The sequence below is a fragment of the Acanthopagrus latus genome, chromosome 7, assembly GCF_904848185.1.
Source record: "Acanthopagrus latus isolate v.2019 chromosome 7, fAcaLat1.1, whole genome shotgun sequence".
Classification (NCBI taxonomy): Eukaryota; Metazoa; Chordata; class Actinopteri; order Spariformes; family Sparidae; genus Acanthopagrus; species Acanthopagrus latus.
The window spans coordinates 30,654,594-30,668,040 of record NC_051045.1 but is presented as its reverse complement, the minus strand read 5'-3'; the positions used below and the strand labels follow the sequence as shown (position 1 = coordinate 30,668,040).

At 39.8% G+C, this 13,447-nt stretch overlaps 1 protein-coding gene across 5 annotated transcripts in view; it reads right to left on the bottom strand.

Annotated features, from left to right (window-relative positions):
* Positions 1 to 7,527, bottom strand: part of ephb2a (eph receptor B2a) — a 62,716-nt gene extending 55,189 nt beyond the window's left edge. For all 5 annotated transcript variants that reach the window (XM_037104040.1, XM_037104042.1, XM_037104041.1 and 2 more), the window contains exon 1: positions 7,394 to 7,527. In XM_037104040.1, the coding sequence (XP_036959935.1) occupies positions 7,394 to 7,493 (100 nt within the window). In that variant the 5' untranslated portion in view covers positions 7,494 to 7,527. The remainder of the gene's footprint in view (positions 1 to 7,393) is intronic.
* Between the last annotated feature and the right edge of the window lie 5,920 nt (positions 7,528 to 13,447).

Below are 13,447 nucleotides of genomic sequence, written 5' to 3'. Positions count from 1 at the left end.
TCCACAGATACAAAAACTCATCAATTCCCATATCAGTGGATCTGCTAAACTTTGGCCATAATGTGGGGGTATGATGAGGGCGGGGGGGTGGAATGTATTTGGAATTCCCTGTATTGTTTGCACTTGTGTTAGGTACTGTTTGTTGATGTATGAACTGTATTATATGTATAATTATGTGGCAGCCTTTTTTCCAGGACAAAGCTCCCATGGGATAAATACATGAATCTTAAATCTTGAACAAGCTAAAGCTTTGTAAATCGTATTTTAAAATTATATCAGTTACAGCCGTTTACATTTTTGAACCCTGGAGGTTGCTACTACTTGTGTGATGTTAGTTGAAAATGTATACAATGGAGTTATCACAACTGCCTGCTGGGTTGTTAATATTAAAACAGTAAAACAAACTACTCCAGTGCCAACCACTATGGATTTTACAACTCTCAAATAACAATACTGACTTCATAAGATGGTTCCAAGAGTTTAAGAGTCCAAGAGTTTGCAACATGTGGGTGCTGCATATCAATGAAGAAGCAAAAAAAAATAAATACACACACACATTCAGCATCTAATGCATGTTTCCTCTCAGCACTACATATTGTGTCAAATCACAAGTCTTCCTGCTGAAAAGAAAACAATTATCACACCATCACAGCAGTGTTTCAGTTCAGGTGTCACAAGGAGAGAAGTGGTAGCAACAACACCAGCTAAAAGACATCATGATCATGTGCAATACAGCTAGAGCTGACAGGCAGTAAGGAGGCATAACTCTCTTCTGGATGATCACGAGGCTAACATGTGTGCTCCATTCCTGCAAATGTGCCCTGTCAAGTAAAACTGGTTACCTGTTGACAACAGCAGGGAGAGGGACATGCATTAATTGTTGATTTTAATCCTTTCACTTTCAATAGTCCACATTTGATACACTCCTCAGCTGCAGTGTCAAACTCTCAAATGCTTAACAAGGTTTGTGGTGTTGCTACAGTACCTCTAAGTCCCATGTTCATCACATACAGCGTGGTTGCTGTTCTGAGAACTGAAAAAGCTCCACACATGTGCTATCATTCTTTCTGGTGGTTATATGCTTTGATATAATCTCCATAATGCATTTGCTATGTACCACACCAAGGCCTTATTATCAAATAAAAATAATTTATAAACAATATAAATGTAACAATAACGTGTTTCCCCAGTCAATTGGAAGCTAACTGTTAGCAAAAGAAGAGAAGTCGTAGAGGGTACCTGCCATCTAGGGTTTTTGTTTTAGAACTGTAGTGTGCACTCTTTACAGAAGATGTCATTCAAGTTCACAACAAAACATCCAATATGTGCTAACATACATACACTATGGTGCCATTCGCTCACCCATCCAAATAATTGAAATCAGGTGTTCCAATCACTTCCAAGGCTACAGGTGTATGAAAGCACCCCAGCATGCAGACTACAAACATCTGTGAAAGAATGTGTCGCTCTGAGGAGCTCAGTGAGTTCCAGCATGGTACTGTGATAGAATGCCACCTGTGCAATAAGTCCAGTTGTGACATTTCCTCGCTCCTAAATATTCAACAGTCAACTGCCAGTTGTGTTATAACAAAGTGGAAATGTTTGGAACAACAGCAACTCAGCCACGAAGTGGTAGGCCATGTAAAATGATGGAGCGGGGTCAGTGGATGCCAGGGGTGGATTGGCCACCAGGAGTAGCGGGACTTTTCCCGGTGGGCCGGTCAGTAATGGGCCGATGGACGGCCGTTTTTTTATTTATTTATTTAACTTTTTTTTTTTTTTTTTTTGCCATGCCTCGCCTTGCCTTGGTAACGATCGTAACTCTGCTGGCCCGCGGAGAGAGACATGCATCGGCTCAGCCCACAGTGCTCAGCTGCAGACACAGCAGAGGTGACGATTGGCCCAGTGGCCTGCCTGTCTAAAGAATACCTGGCCCAGTGGCCCTATGAGAGGCTACAGAGGCCCAGGAGTCCCACCCACGCATGTTCTAGACCCCCCCTCGTCCAATCACTTTAAATGATGAGGAGTCGATGATGAGAGAGAGAGCGAAAGAAAAAAAACAACAACAACAACACACCAGCACACGAAAAACAAAAGATGGAGAAGGAAAGTACAAAACGCAAAGGTGGTGCGGAAAAATTGAGGGAAAGGAAAAGAAAAGCTCCAGCAGCACAGGCTGCTAAAAGTAAAACAGTTCCGCAGATGCTTGCTGCAGGGGCCGGCCTGGCCGGGGCTAGCAGCACCGATGCTGCAGCTTCAGCAGCGGGTCCTTCACATGAGTCTGACAGTGAGTCTGAAGAGAGTGAGGCTCCCTTTACCACTGACTGCCCTTATGGTGCAGGAGGAGGCTGAACAAATAAGTGTTGAGGAAGACTCTCCACCATGTGAAGGAGGTGGTGACACCATGCTAAGCAGGTATGTGCCTTCTAGAATGGCGTGGATAAACATTCATTAAAATAAATGGTTCAGTACGGTTGCTTAACTGTCTATGAACTTTACTTGACATAATAAATGGCAAACGCTGGATGGTGTGGTGAATTACAACTAAATCTAGTTATCTAAAGTATTGGAAAACAATTACCATATTCATATACTATCCTGATTAATTGATTAGTTGCTTTTATGAACCACTTAAGCCCTATTTCATACTTTCATCGAAGGATGCCACACAAAATTGCTACAAGCTTACAACTCACATGTTGCAATGGGATGTGTTTTGAGCATGTAGATCTGCTGTTTTCACAGTTTTTGATCCTTTCTGCCTATAATGACATCCCCCAAACAGGTCACCACAGTTAAAGTGTTTAAAGTGCCAACATGCACCTTTCTTCATGCCCACACTCCATTGAGCTAACAACTTAACAAATATGTATGCTTTACATATTTTTTCAGTCAGTGTTTATGGTTTATTGTCCTTTTAACAGTTTAACATTATACAGTTAAAATTATTAAAACACTGATTAACTACTGTTAAAGAGTAGTTAAGTTTCCTCTTGAATCTTAAATCCTTTCTCCAGTATCCATCTTAAGAGCAAGTGAGCGACACACTGTGGAGTTATCATTTATTTTAAACAAGGCCTCAGAATATAAAGGGACATTGTTTAGTATAGTGGTGTTATTAAGCACTTGTGTATTTGTATGTACATCAACAGGACGAGTTGGCTCAATATCTGCATGCAGATTGTAGTGGGCCAGTCTGGACCAAAAAGTCCAGGGCCACACTTTTGTCCCAGTCCACCCCTGGCGGATGCTGAGGTGCATAGTGAGCTTCATGGAATAGGTTTCCATGGCCGAGCAGCTGCATCCAAGCCATACATCAGCAAGTGCAATGCAAAGCGTCAGAAGCAGTGGTGTAAAGGACGCTGCCACTGGACTCTAGGTCAGTGGAGACGCGTTCTCTGGAGTGACAAATGATGCTTCTCCATCTGGCAATCTGATGGATGAGTCTGGGTTTGGTGGTTGCCAGGAGAACGGTACTTGTCTGACTGCATTGTGCCAAGTGTAAAGTTTGGTGGAGGGGGATTATCCCACTGACCCGTTCAACTCTGCTCATAATCTCCAGCCATGTCTCCATAATAGCTTGGACATGCCTGTCCTACAGTGATTGTCAGCATCCACAGATTTGTTTTAAGCTTGTGCACAAGCCAAGGTGAGTGAATAGACACAACCCACAATTTTCCTTCCACTGTGGCTTCAGTCATAGTCTGATCGCCAGCTTATATGTAATTGGCCACCCCAACATGTTGGGCTGTATTTCTCTGAGGATGACACTAAAGCCATGACTTGATTTAAATGAATGGGAAAACCTGTGTTTTTGCTGCAATGCAATATCCCGTGTGAATCCACTTGCCACTGTTCACACAGACTTTGTGTGTTTTTCCTTCTTGACACACCTGCCAAATGTGACACTGGAGGCAAGGCTAAATCCTTGATTCCACCTTTGATATAGAAGGTCGAGGTCGCGATGTAATTTCAGTCAATATCTGTTTTACAATCCAGATAGTTACATCCCTTTTTGATACTGTGTTGTTGTGTTATTATTGATGATAAAATACACTTTTATCCCAAATTACTGGGTTTAGATATTGATTTTTTAATCTGAGCATTGATCCCTGAAAAGAAACTTTTGGGATCAATATGTCCAGATTAATCCGGACACAACTATTTGTCAGACCTAAGGGGACAGATAAAGTGGATGGCCTTCTTTGAAAACAGGTGAATTTGGCTCTCAAGGAATTTAACATTAAATGCCAGTGTGTGACCAATTACAAATCCTGTTTCCTATGCTGGCTCCCCTAATTGGCCTCTGCCATCAAAACTTTGAGAACCCCTGTTTTTAGATGATCTGTACAAACTGTTGGCCCCTAGGCACATTAAGAACTTCAATCCTTAAACTGGATCATTAACAGTCATTTTTAAAGTGGTTTTTGTAGTGAACTATTTCTATTTCCTCTTGCTTAAGTGTGAAGGCACAAGACTGATCCTAAGTGACAACTGTCAGTCAAATATACCAGTTCATCCAAAAGGTGTTTGATGAAGTAAATGCATGGTGCAGGCCAGTCAAAATTTCCTCCGCACCAAGTGGAAACACCATATCTTTATGGGCCTTTTTGTATGCAGCCATTGTTATGTGGAAACAGAAAAGAACAAACACAACCTGTACAACAAAGCTGGAAGAAAATTCCTTTAAAATATCACCATACACTGCAGGATTGAGATTTCACTAAAGTAGAACAAGAGTGACCAAAAGTACTCCGCGTCCACATACTTTTGGGCAAATACAGGAGCATCCTTCAAGAAAACAGGCCAGAGAATGGAGATCTGTTTTGAGGATGACTGGATGTTACAACAACTAGGTCTTGGCATGTTAGCATATTTCGCTGCTTCAGCACTGTCTGCATTGTTGTCAACAGAACATGAGAGATCCATCATCACGGGGGCAACTTGTTCCTCTATTGATGTGAAATACATAATTTGGCTTTCAATCCCAAGAAAGAAGCTGTGACCAGCATCAAATAATGATATAACCGTCCAGACCCCTAAAGTCCTTCAGGGAGAAATTGCCACATTTTATGTGGATATCCAATCAGAGTTGATGGTAAATGGAGTAAACTGAAGCAATACATTCCCGGGAGCATGCTGTATTGACAGAGCTTGCTGAGAGAGCAATTTTGACAGCCCTGATGGAAGGTATGCATGTGATTTTAATTAATCTAATTTTCAGAAACAAAAACATTTTTTGCTCTCATTCCAAAGATATGATACGCCTGGGTATGCTTCAACTTCAATACACGTTGATGTTGGACATCACAAACAAGATCATGAGGCATGGACCAGAAGAAATCTTAGATTTGGGGACATAGGTGCAGGTCATTACTTTTCATTAGAAAAATGAATTAAGATAGGAGTACGCTGAAATCAAAGAGATACGACATGTTAAAGCTCCTTTCTTTATGATAAGCATAATCAAATCCCCAGCATGCAAAGAAAACATGCAGATTAATTAGATGCAATTTTCTGTTAGTTGACCACTAAAATAATTAATAATTGACAGAATGTAAAAGAAACTCTGTGCTGAGAGGACACTGATCCAACATGGCTTCTCTCCCAGCAGTTACAGCAGCTTGTTCACAAACCAAGAAAATGCGGCCTGGGCAGATCTTAAAGAGGGGACAGGTGAGGAAGTTTGATACATCTTTTCCTGTATGTCTTTTCTTTATACATCCTGATATTGTATGCATGTCCATGAGCCATCCAACTGTCTCCACAATTTACTATAAATGGCTCTAAACACACCACCAATTACCTGGTTTTCATATAAAGGTCCAGAGTTTAGTTGTGTAGCAAAGGTAACTAAAAAGAAGCTGAAGTAGAAGCAGCATCATTTTATGGAATGTGAACTTTAAGTAATGATTGATTAGAGTGACAGACAAAAATTAGTATTATATGAAGGCTGAAGTTCTGGCAGCAAGTGAAATTGCAGAAAGTGACAGAAGCGGTGAATGCTGTGAGCTCAGAGCTGCAGACTTTTGAGGAGTAAAAACAAAAGTGGTCTGAATTTAAGCGAGAGGCTGAGAACCCTGATAATAGGTCACACCTGAAGGTATTCTTAGTCCCCAATAATTTTTTTATACAAAGATTATTATCAATATAATTCTCATGATGCAAACTGATAAACATATTTACAGAAGACAGTAGAAAAGGTAAACAACTTGTGCATCACTGTGTAATCATAGTGGGTTAGGGTTAGAGTTTTTTTGTTTTTTTTTAACTAAAGATGTAATCCTAATACAACTTTTGTGAAAAGAACTGTTCTAAAAAAATGTCAGCCAAATTCACACTGTTTGAAAAGACATTATTTACATTATCTTTAAGCTGAAATCTTCACTGTAGCTGCAAAGCTAAAAACATCAGTGTGCACCCTGAGGTGGGTGCACAAGCTTGAGTGCATCATCAGTGTAAAAATGCCCTATTGCTATTTAAAAAATATATGATAGTGTATGATAATATATTTTTTTGAACATTTTAAAACATCAGTTGTTTAAGAGACTGCTGCAGCTCTTTTCATATGAAGCTCCAGGGAGTATAAAACTTCACCCGACTTTTCATAAACATGTGGGTGAGGACAAAATTACTTCATTTTCATTTTTGAGTGACCTGTTCCTTTAAGTAGCCTGCGTAATCTTCTAAATTTTTACGTAATTCACATACAAATAAAACTGTAAGAAGCATTTAAAAAAAGAAAGACAAGAGAGAGAGATTATGCATGGTGGGATGTGTGACGTGGGTAGATTACTGTTAAATATTCATAGATTATACATGCTCCACCTGTTCTGTGCTTACATTATCCTCAGCGTACTTGGATCCTGGAGGCTCAGCAGTCCTCAGTCATACCAGACTCAGTTACAGATCTGCATAAACTGACTTTATGTGGTGCTTCCTATAATTTGACTATTATTTATATTCACGTACTGAATACAAGTTTTGCATAGGCCCATGTTATACAGTAGGCTGTATTAACACACATGTTGCAGAGGCATCCCGTGAGGCTGCTGCCTGATCATGACCAGCACAAAGTGCGCAATAACAAGAATAACAGTGCATCAAACTCCCGGTGGCCCTCAGTCATGTAAAATACATAGTAAAAGCCAGAGAGGCATATTAATTCCAGCCCAGCCGACAAACATGTTGGCAGCCTCAGCACTTCACAGTACAGCGGGCTTTAACAGAGCTCCAGCCGAACACTGCCTCACTGTTGCACAGGAGTCCTCTCTGTTGGAAACACGGTGGGAACATGGAAAGGCATTAATGATGGAGATGGATATCCCTGTTGCTCTCTGCACGCCACACATTCGGCCATTCACGTCGAAACGAGAGTGAAACAGCGGCTTACCTTCGACAGCCCACACCGCTGGCAGTATCCACAGAAAATACAGGATATCCATAATCACACTTATTCCAGACATTTGACTGTAAAAAACAAACGCGTTCATCGCGCAGACGTCCAGCAGCAAACCATTGACTGTAGATTCATTCAGAGCTGCAGCGCATCCTCCTCCTCCTCCTCCTCCTCCTCCTCCTCCGCCTCCTCCTCATCATCATCATCATCGGCAGCAGAGGGATAAAGGCCGAGAATCTTGCTGCTCAGGCCGGTTTGGGCGAAACCAAAAGGAAGGGGGCGGAAAAGCGACACAAGCAGCGACATCCCGCTGCATCCTCCTCTAAGACTGCGGGCCAGTCAACTAATCAGAGCAGTTACGGTTAATTTATTTCCATCGTCGGAAAGTAGATAAGTTTATTTACTGAACTACTGTGATTAAATATAATGTTGATATACTTGTCCTTAGTTCTTTACTCGAACATTTCTGTCTGATGCTATAAGCAACGAGTTACTTCTCAGATTTTTTAAAATGTTTTCTTTCTTTCTTTCTTTCTTTCTTTCTTTCTTTCTTTCTTTCTTTCTTTCTTTCTTTCTTTCTTTCTTTCTTTCTCAGAGTTGTTAGCAGAGAAATATCAGAAAAAACATGTAAGCTGATCCAATATTTGTCAAAAGCGCAGAACTTTATTTCTTGTCTCTTCTCAGACCCCTCTGACTTCCTGCATCTGGTGACCATGTGGAGGGTCAGAGCACCCAGCTGTATATGAAGTATATAAACTCCACCTCCAGCTCCTTCAGAGGTGGACGTCGTTTTGGCACTAATGCATCCATACTGAAAATCGGATAATGTCAGTGTAGGAAAATATCAAGGCGTTAATTCATAAATTAAATTATAGTTTGAAAAAGATTCTATGAACAGTTTATAATATAGAAATGTTAATTCATAACTTACATTTTTGATGAAGAAGTTTGTTAACATTTATGTCATCCGATCCACAGATACTCATAATTAACTATAATTAATGCTCTATGAGCCTTACTGTAAGTTGAAAACATTTATCCATTAAGTTCGACTTTCTGGAGTGGCAACAGTGCTAAATAATGATTTATTCACTGTAACTCACCATTTATTAATGCTCCTCGTGACCCTTCTTGTAAATATAAAGTCAAAGACATGTATTCCTCAGGTAACACTTCAACACTTTTTGGTGCATTCCACCAAAAATGACACGAGTCTAACAGACAATGCTGTTGCTAAAATCCGTTCTGTATCAGGGAACACTGAGAACAGTATATTCTAGAGCTTAGATGCTCAAAAGTATGTTAAAAAACTTGAAGCCTAAAAATGTCACATCAGGAAATTTTGAAAATATGACACAAAACTACATACCTGTGAAGCAAACATTCAATAGCATATTACAATCTGAACTGCGGAAGAATTCTTAGTCCCGACAGTCTTGTGAAACAGATTTAGATGTTTGTTTGTGACATAAGTGATAACCAAAGCTTTAAGTCTGAACTGTTCTTCATTGAACATCCAGACTGCCTGAAGCTAATCCTGTACCATGGTGGTTTTTTTTCAATCCCCTCAGCTCTGCTAAGAAAAAACATAGTTTTTGCAGTCTGTCTGTCTGTAGCAAATGTACCTGTTGCTGTGTGGTACAAAACTGATCACATGTCCGCCGTCTTACTGTGTGGAGAAAATGACCTAAAACACTTTGGACATGCTCACATTCTCTGTGATGTTACTGGCTTTGAAAGATTTGGAAGAAAATATCATGACAATAGGTGGGGAAACAAAAGCACTTCGTATTGAATTGCTGCGGATCATATGGGCTCTCACAGCATTTGTGGGTTTACTGAAAACTACAGCCTTTCTCATAACTTTTGCAAGTACTGTGAAGTCGCTCGAAGCGAGTTTCAGAGTGATGATCCAAATGTTTGCGGTCCATGGTGCAGCCCTGACAGTTACCATTCTACTGGTGGAGATCTTATGAGCAGGAAACAGTCAAAACATCAGAGGAATAAAGGTAAACTCTGTTTTCCATTCTTTGAAATCTGTTCATGTATGCCTCCCACCTTGTTAAGGTCGTGACATATTTAAGGGCGTTTTTATCCTATGATGTTACACTGTGCTTGGGTATTTTATTAAGAAACATAAATGGCTTTTATATTCACTTTTGAACTGGCGAATCAAGCAATTCAAGTACAAAGGATCCGATGGTCTCATAAAGCCATGTGCCTTGAACTCTGTGTGTCCAAAGTTAGGGATGAAAATGTCGTCTCTTGTATTTCTTCAACTGCACCTGTATCTCAATTTGCAGAGCTTGTTTGAAAATGACTGTATATGTTGGTACTCACATGTTCTCTCCATCTTTGTTGGGAAAACATTTAATTATTGGTAAATCACTTTCTCATTTTAAATTTCAAATGAAATCCTCAAATGTTGCAAATAAAATAATTGCCTTTTCTTTTAACATGTAGCCTAAACACTCCATCTTTTTAAATTAGGGATGACAAGATCTTATCAGTAACTTAATTGTTATTAATGTATTAATTAGGCATTGTTCAATACTTATTTTTGCATAAACTAATGTTAATAGTGCCTTTACAAACTAATAGTGTACAGTTAACACCATTAATGAAGGATTGTCAGACACATGGGTTACCTGTTAGTGAACGGCTATTTAATACTAATTGGTGCATTTGGTAGTGCAATTTATGAATTAATTAACATTTATATTTTATCAACGATCTTTCCTCAGTGAGCTCCATCTCATATGATTGTGTGTTTGTTCTACCTTGTGGCAGAAAACTCCAGCACGTCTTCACTCCGTCTTCCAGACGACCGTGCCTGCCTGCCCACCGGCCAGGCTCACTCCACTACATCCCCCACCACCAACCCTCTGAATTCTAATAGATTCTGCTGCACCTCGACCACTGCCTTTGGGTCCAGACAGAAAGACTCAACATAACATCAACATAGTTTGAGGAGGGCTTCATGCTGCCCACAAGATCAATGATGTCTTGCATAGTAATTAGAGAAAAGAAGTTCATGGCCAACTTGGACAGACAGAGATGGGAGTGGAAGTGTCACATCGCGGTGAGGTTGTCTTGTCTGGGGATCTGTCTTGTGAACTTCCTGTTTTATTTTGAAAGTAATTCTCCTCTCGTTTCAGGTCACTTACCCTTCCTCCTGTGTCCCTGGTCTGACGTCATCCCTAATCCCTGATTGTTTCCACCTGTGAACCCCTTCCTCGTGTGTATAAAGTCTGTGTCTTCCCCTGTCTCTGTGCCAAAGTATTTCGTCTTTATGTCGTCTACTGAAGCCATTGACCACAGCCTTGTTCCACGCCTTGTTGAGTGTTTGATTCACATCCTGGTTAAGTATTGTTCATGTTTTATTCATCTGTATTTTGTATCCTCGAGAAGAGTGATTTCGATTTGTATTTTCTGGTTTAGAGTTTGAGTTGTAGTTTGAATTTTGATAGTGTTTCTTTTCCTCGTTACGAGTGAATTTTTGTTGGATAATTTCATTAAGAAAGAGTAGTTAATTTTCATAGCCTCTGAGCTTTCTCTTCGGAGAGTATTTATTTTTGTTAACTTTGATATTTATGTATATATTCAAGAACAGTGTAGGTTTTCCTCCTGCGGGAGCGTTTTCAGTTTTTCTGTGTTTCATGTTGTTTGTTTTGTTCGTCACGCAGAGTTTCATAGAGTTTTATTTGTCATTCATTCTGGAGAGTTACAAATTCAGAGTAATAAAACTTGACACTACTTCTGCCATTTCCGCATCTGAGTCCTCTTTTCTGCCCAAGTCTGACAGGAAGAGGGCATGATGCTGGTCCTGATATCTGTAATCTTCTCCACGAAATATTCAGCAAAGTTATCAGCTGAGATGTCATTAAAGATGCAAGAGGAATGATTACTAGACAGAGATTCCAAATGAAAAGACAAAGAAAACAAAAACAAAAAAAAACATTCATGGTCATGGGGCTGCTGTGGCTCAGGGCTAGATCCAGCATCTTGTTATTGGAAGGTTGCTGGTTTGATTCCCCTGGTCTGCATGTCAAAGTGTTCTTGGGCAAGAGGTAACAGAGATGATGTTTAAACCAAGTGTAAAAACAAGATCTAAAGTATGACTCATGAGTAGGACCAGACAGATGTTGAATAACATCAAAAGATTCAGTGATGTTGAAAAATCTGCAGCAAAGGTCCAAGAAGCATCATCTACTAAAATCATTCATAAAATAACTACTAAATCCAGGGGGTCAAAGATGAAAATCCACTAAAATGGATTTAAAAGACCAACTTTAGTTATCTGCCTTTCGAAAGAGAAGAGAATGAAAGTGGTCAGTATAGGATTCAGGAAACAGTTCTTGAAAACCACTGCAAAGGATCCGACCTGGCCTGAGGTCCTGGGAGCACCCAGAGCCCAGCAGACATTAAGGGGCTGTATTCCATGTTCCTCTGCTAAGTCTCAGTCAAAAACAGAAAGTCCAAGCATTCATAGACAGTTACATCATTCAATATATTATATATAGTAATATTATATAATATATATAATGTTATATTATTTAACAGCACCATCCTAAGGGGGACGGATTTACTGCTATTAGCAGTCGTGGTCCAAGCTAAAGGGCACAGTTGTCTGCTCCACACACCGGGCTGGATCTCAGGGCTGGATTTCACAATATACTACTGGAGTGATGGAAAACTGGGTGGGACCCTCTGGTGCAGCACTACATTGGCTAAAATCCTTTCTAAATGAAATCTGTCAGAGAGCTGCAGCTGACTCAGAAGGCTGCTGCTCACTGCTTTGTCTCTTCATGTCTTTCTCTTAGTTTTTAATGTCTTTTAATCCTTTGAGTTGCCTTGTGTCTGAATTGTGCTATGTAGATAAACTTGCCTTGCCTTACTGATTTTAGTTATTCAGCATTCTAAAAAAATCTTCCGTTAGCATAATTACTCATATACTAAAGCAGGTCATACAGAGGCATGGTATTAAATTAAGACTATTCTAATAACCAGTTGAAAGGTTCTTGATTAATGACAGTGATATGAAGACCTTCCCATCCTATCCAAATTCTATCCAGAGTTCTGCAACCCTGTCTACAGCTATTGACTTTGCAAAAAGCACTGTACTGCAGTGTCCACAGGAGACTTGACTCCATGTGTGGTCCGTGGTTGCTGTCACCATGAATGCAATAGCATGATTAAACAGTAATCAAGAAAAGATATCAGCATGCAGAGCAATAATACCAAGGAAATTATATGAAAAGTACTATGCAGGGCAACATGATGGCTGGGGTGGGTGTTTCAGTATGCTTTGGGCTCTGGGCAGACATCTTACTTCACCAATATCACTGACTCTCAGTAGACCTGCTGTGGAGTTGAACTTGGAGAGAGCTTTCTCTAGGATTTAACCTTCAGAAGTTTTCTTAAAAACTGGTGTTGGTAATAATAATGTTACGAGCTATGAAATGGCTGTAGAAGAAACAGCATAAAACTAAATCTACAGTATCAAGAAGTGTGATGTGGAAAAATCTCCAGTTCACTTACACTGAGAATGGACTTTACAGTGATATAGGGGACATATAACTGTGTACAGTTGCTAAAGTTGTAAAATGAAAAATATTAACGTATTTAGATATTCTGGAATTTCTAATGAAGGAGAATGTGTCTGTGTCATTTTAAGGACTGTAATGTGTCAATTATTTTTTAGTTAATAACAGACTTCCTATGTGTGTATTATTATCGGTGTGTGTGGAGGGATTGAGGTATATTGTAACTTCATTGTATGCATACTGTTATACTTTTTTAAAGGTATACTATAGTGAATGTTGGAAGTAGTTTGCCAAAATAATCTTGACTAAAGTTAGTTACTGGCTGTTTTCTAGACAGCTCTTACTGATAATTGCAGTTGGCTCACTTGTCATGGTAACAGGTGTGGCTATGGTCTCTGATGTGAACGTCTTCTTTGATCTTTCTGTTTAGTGCTCTTGTCATTAAATGTTTCAAGTGTCTTAGCTTCACTGCTGTCATGTCCACAGAGTTCCTACAGATGAT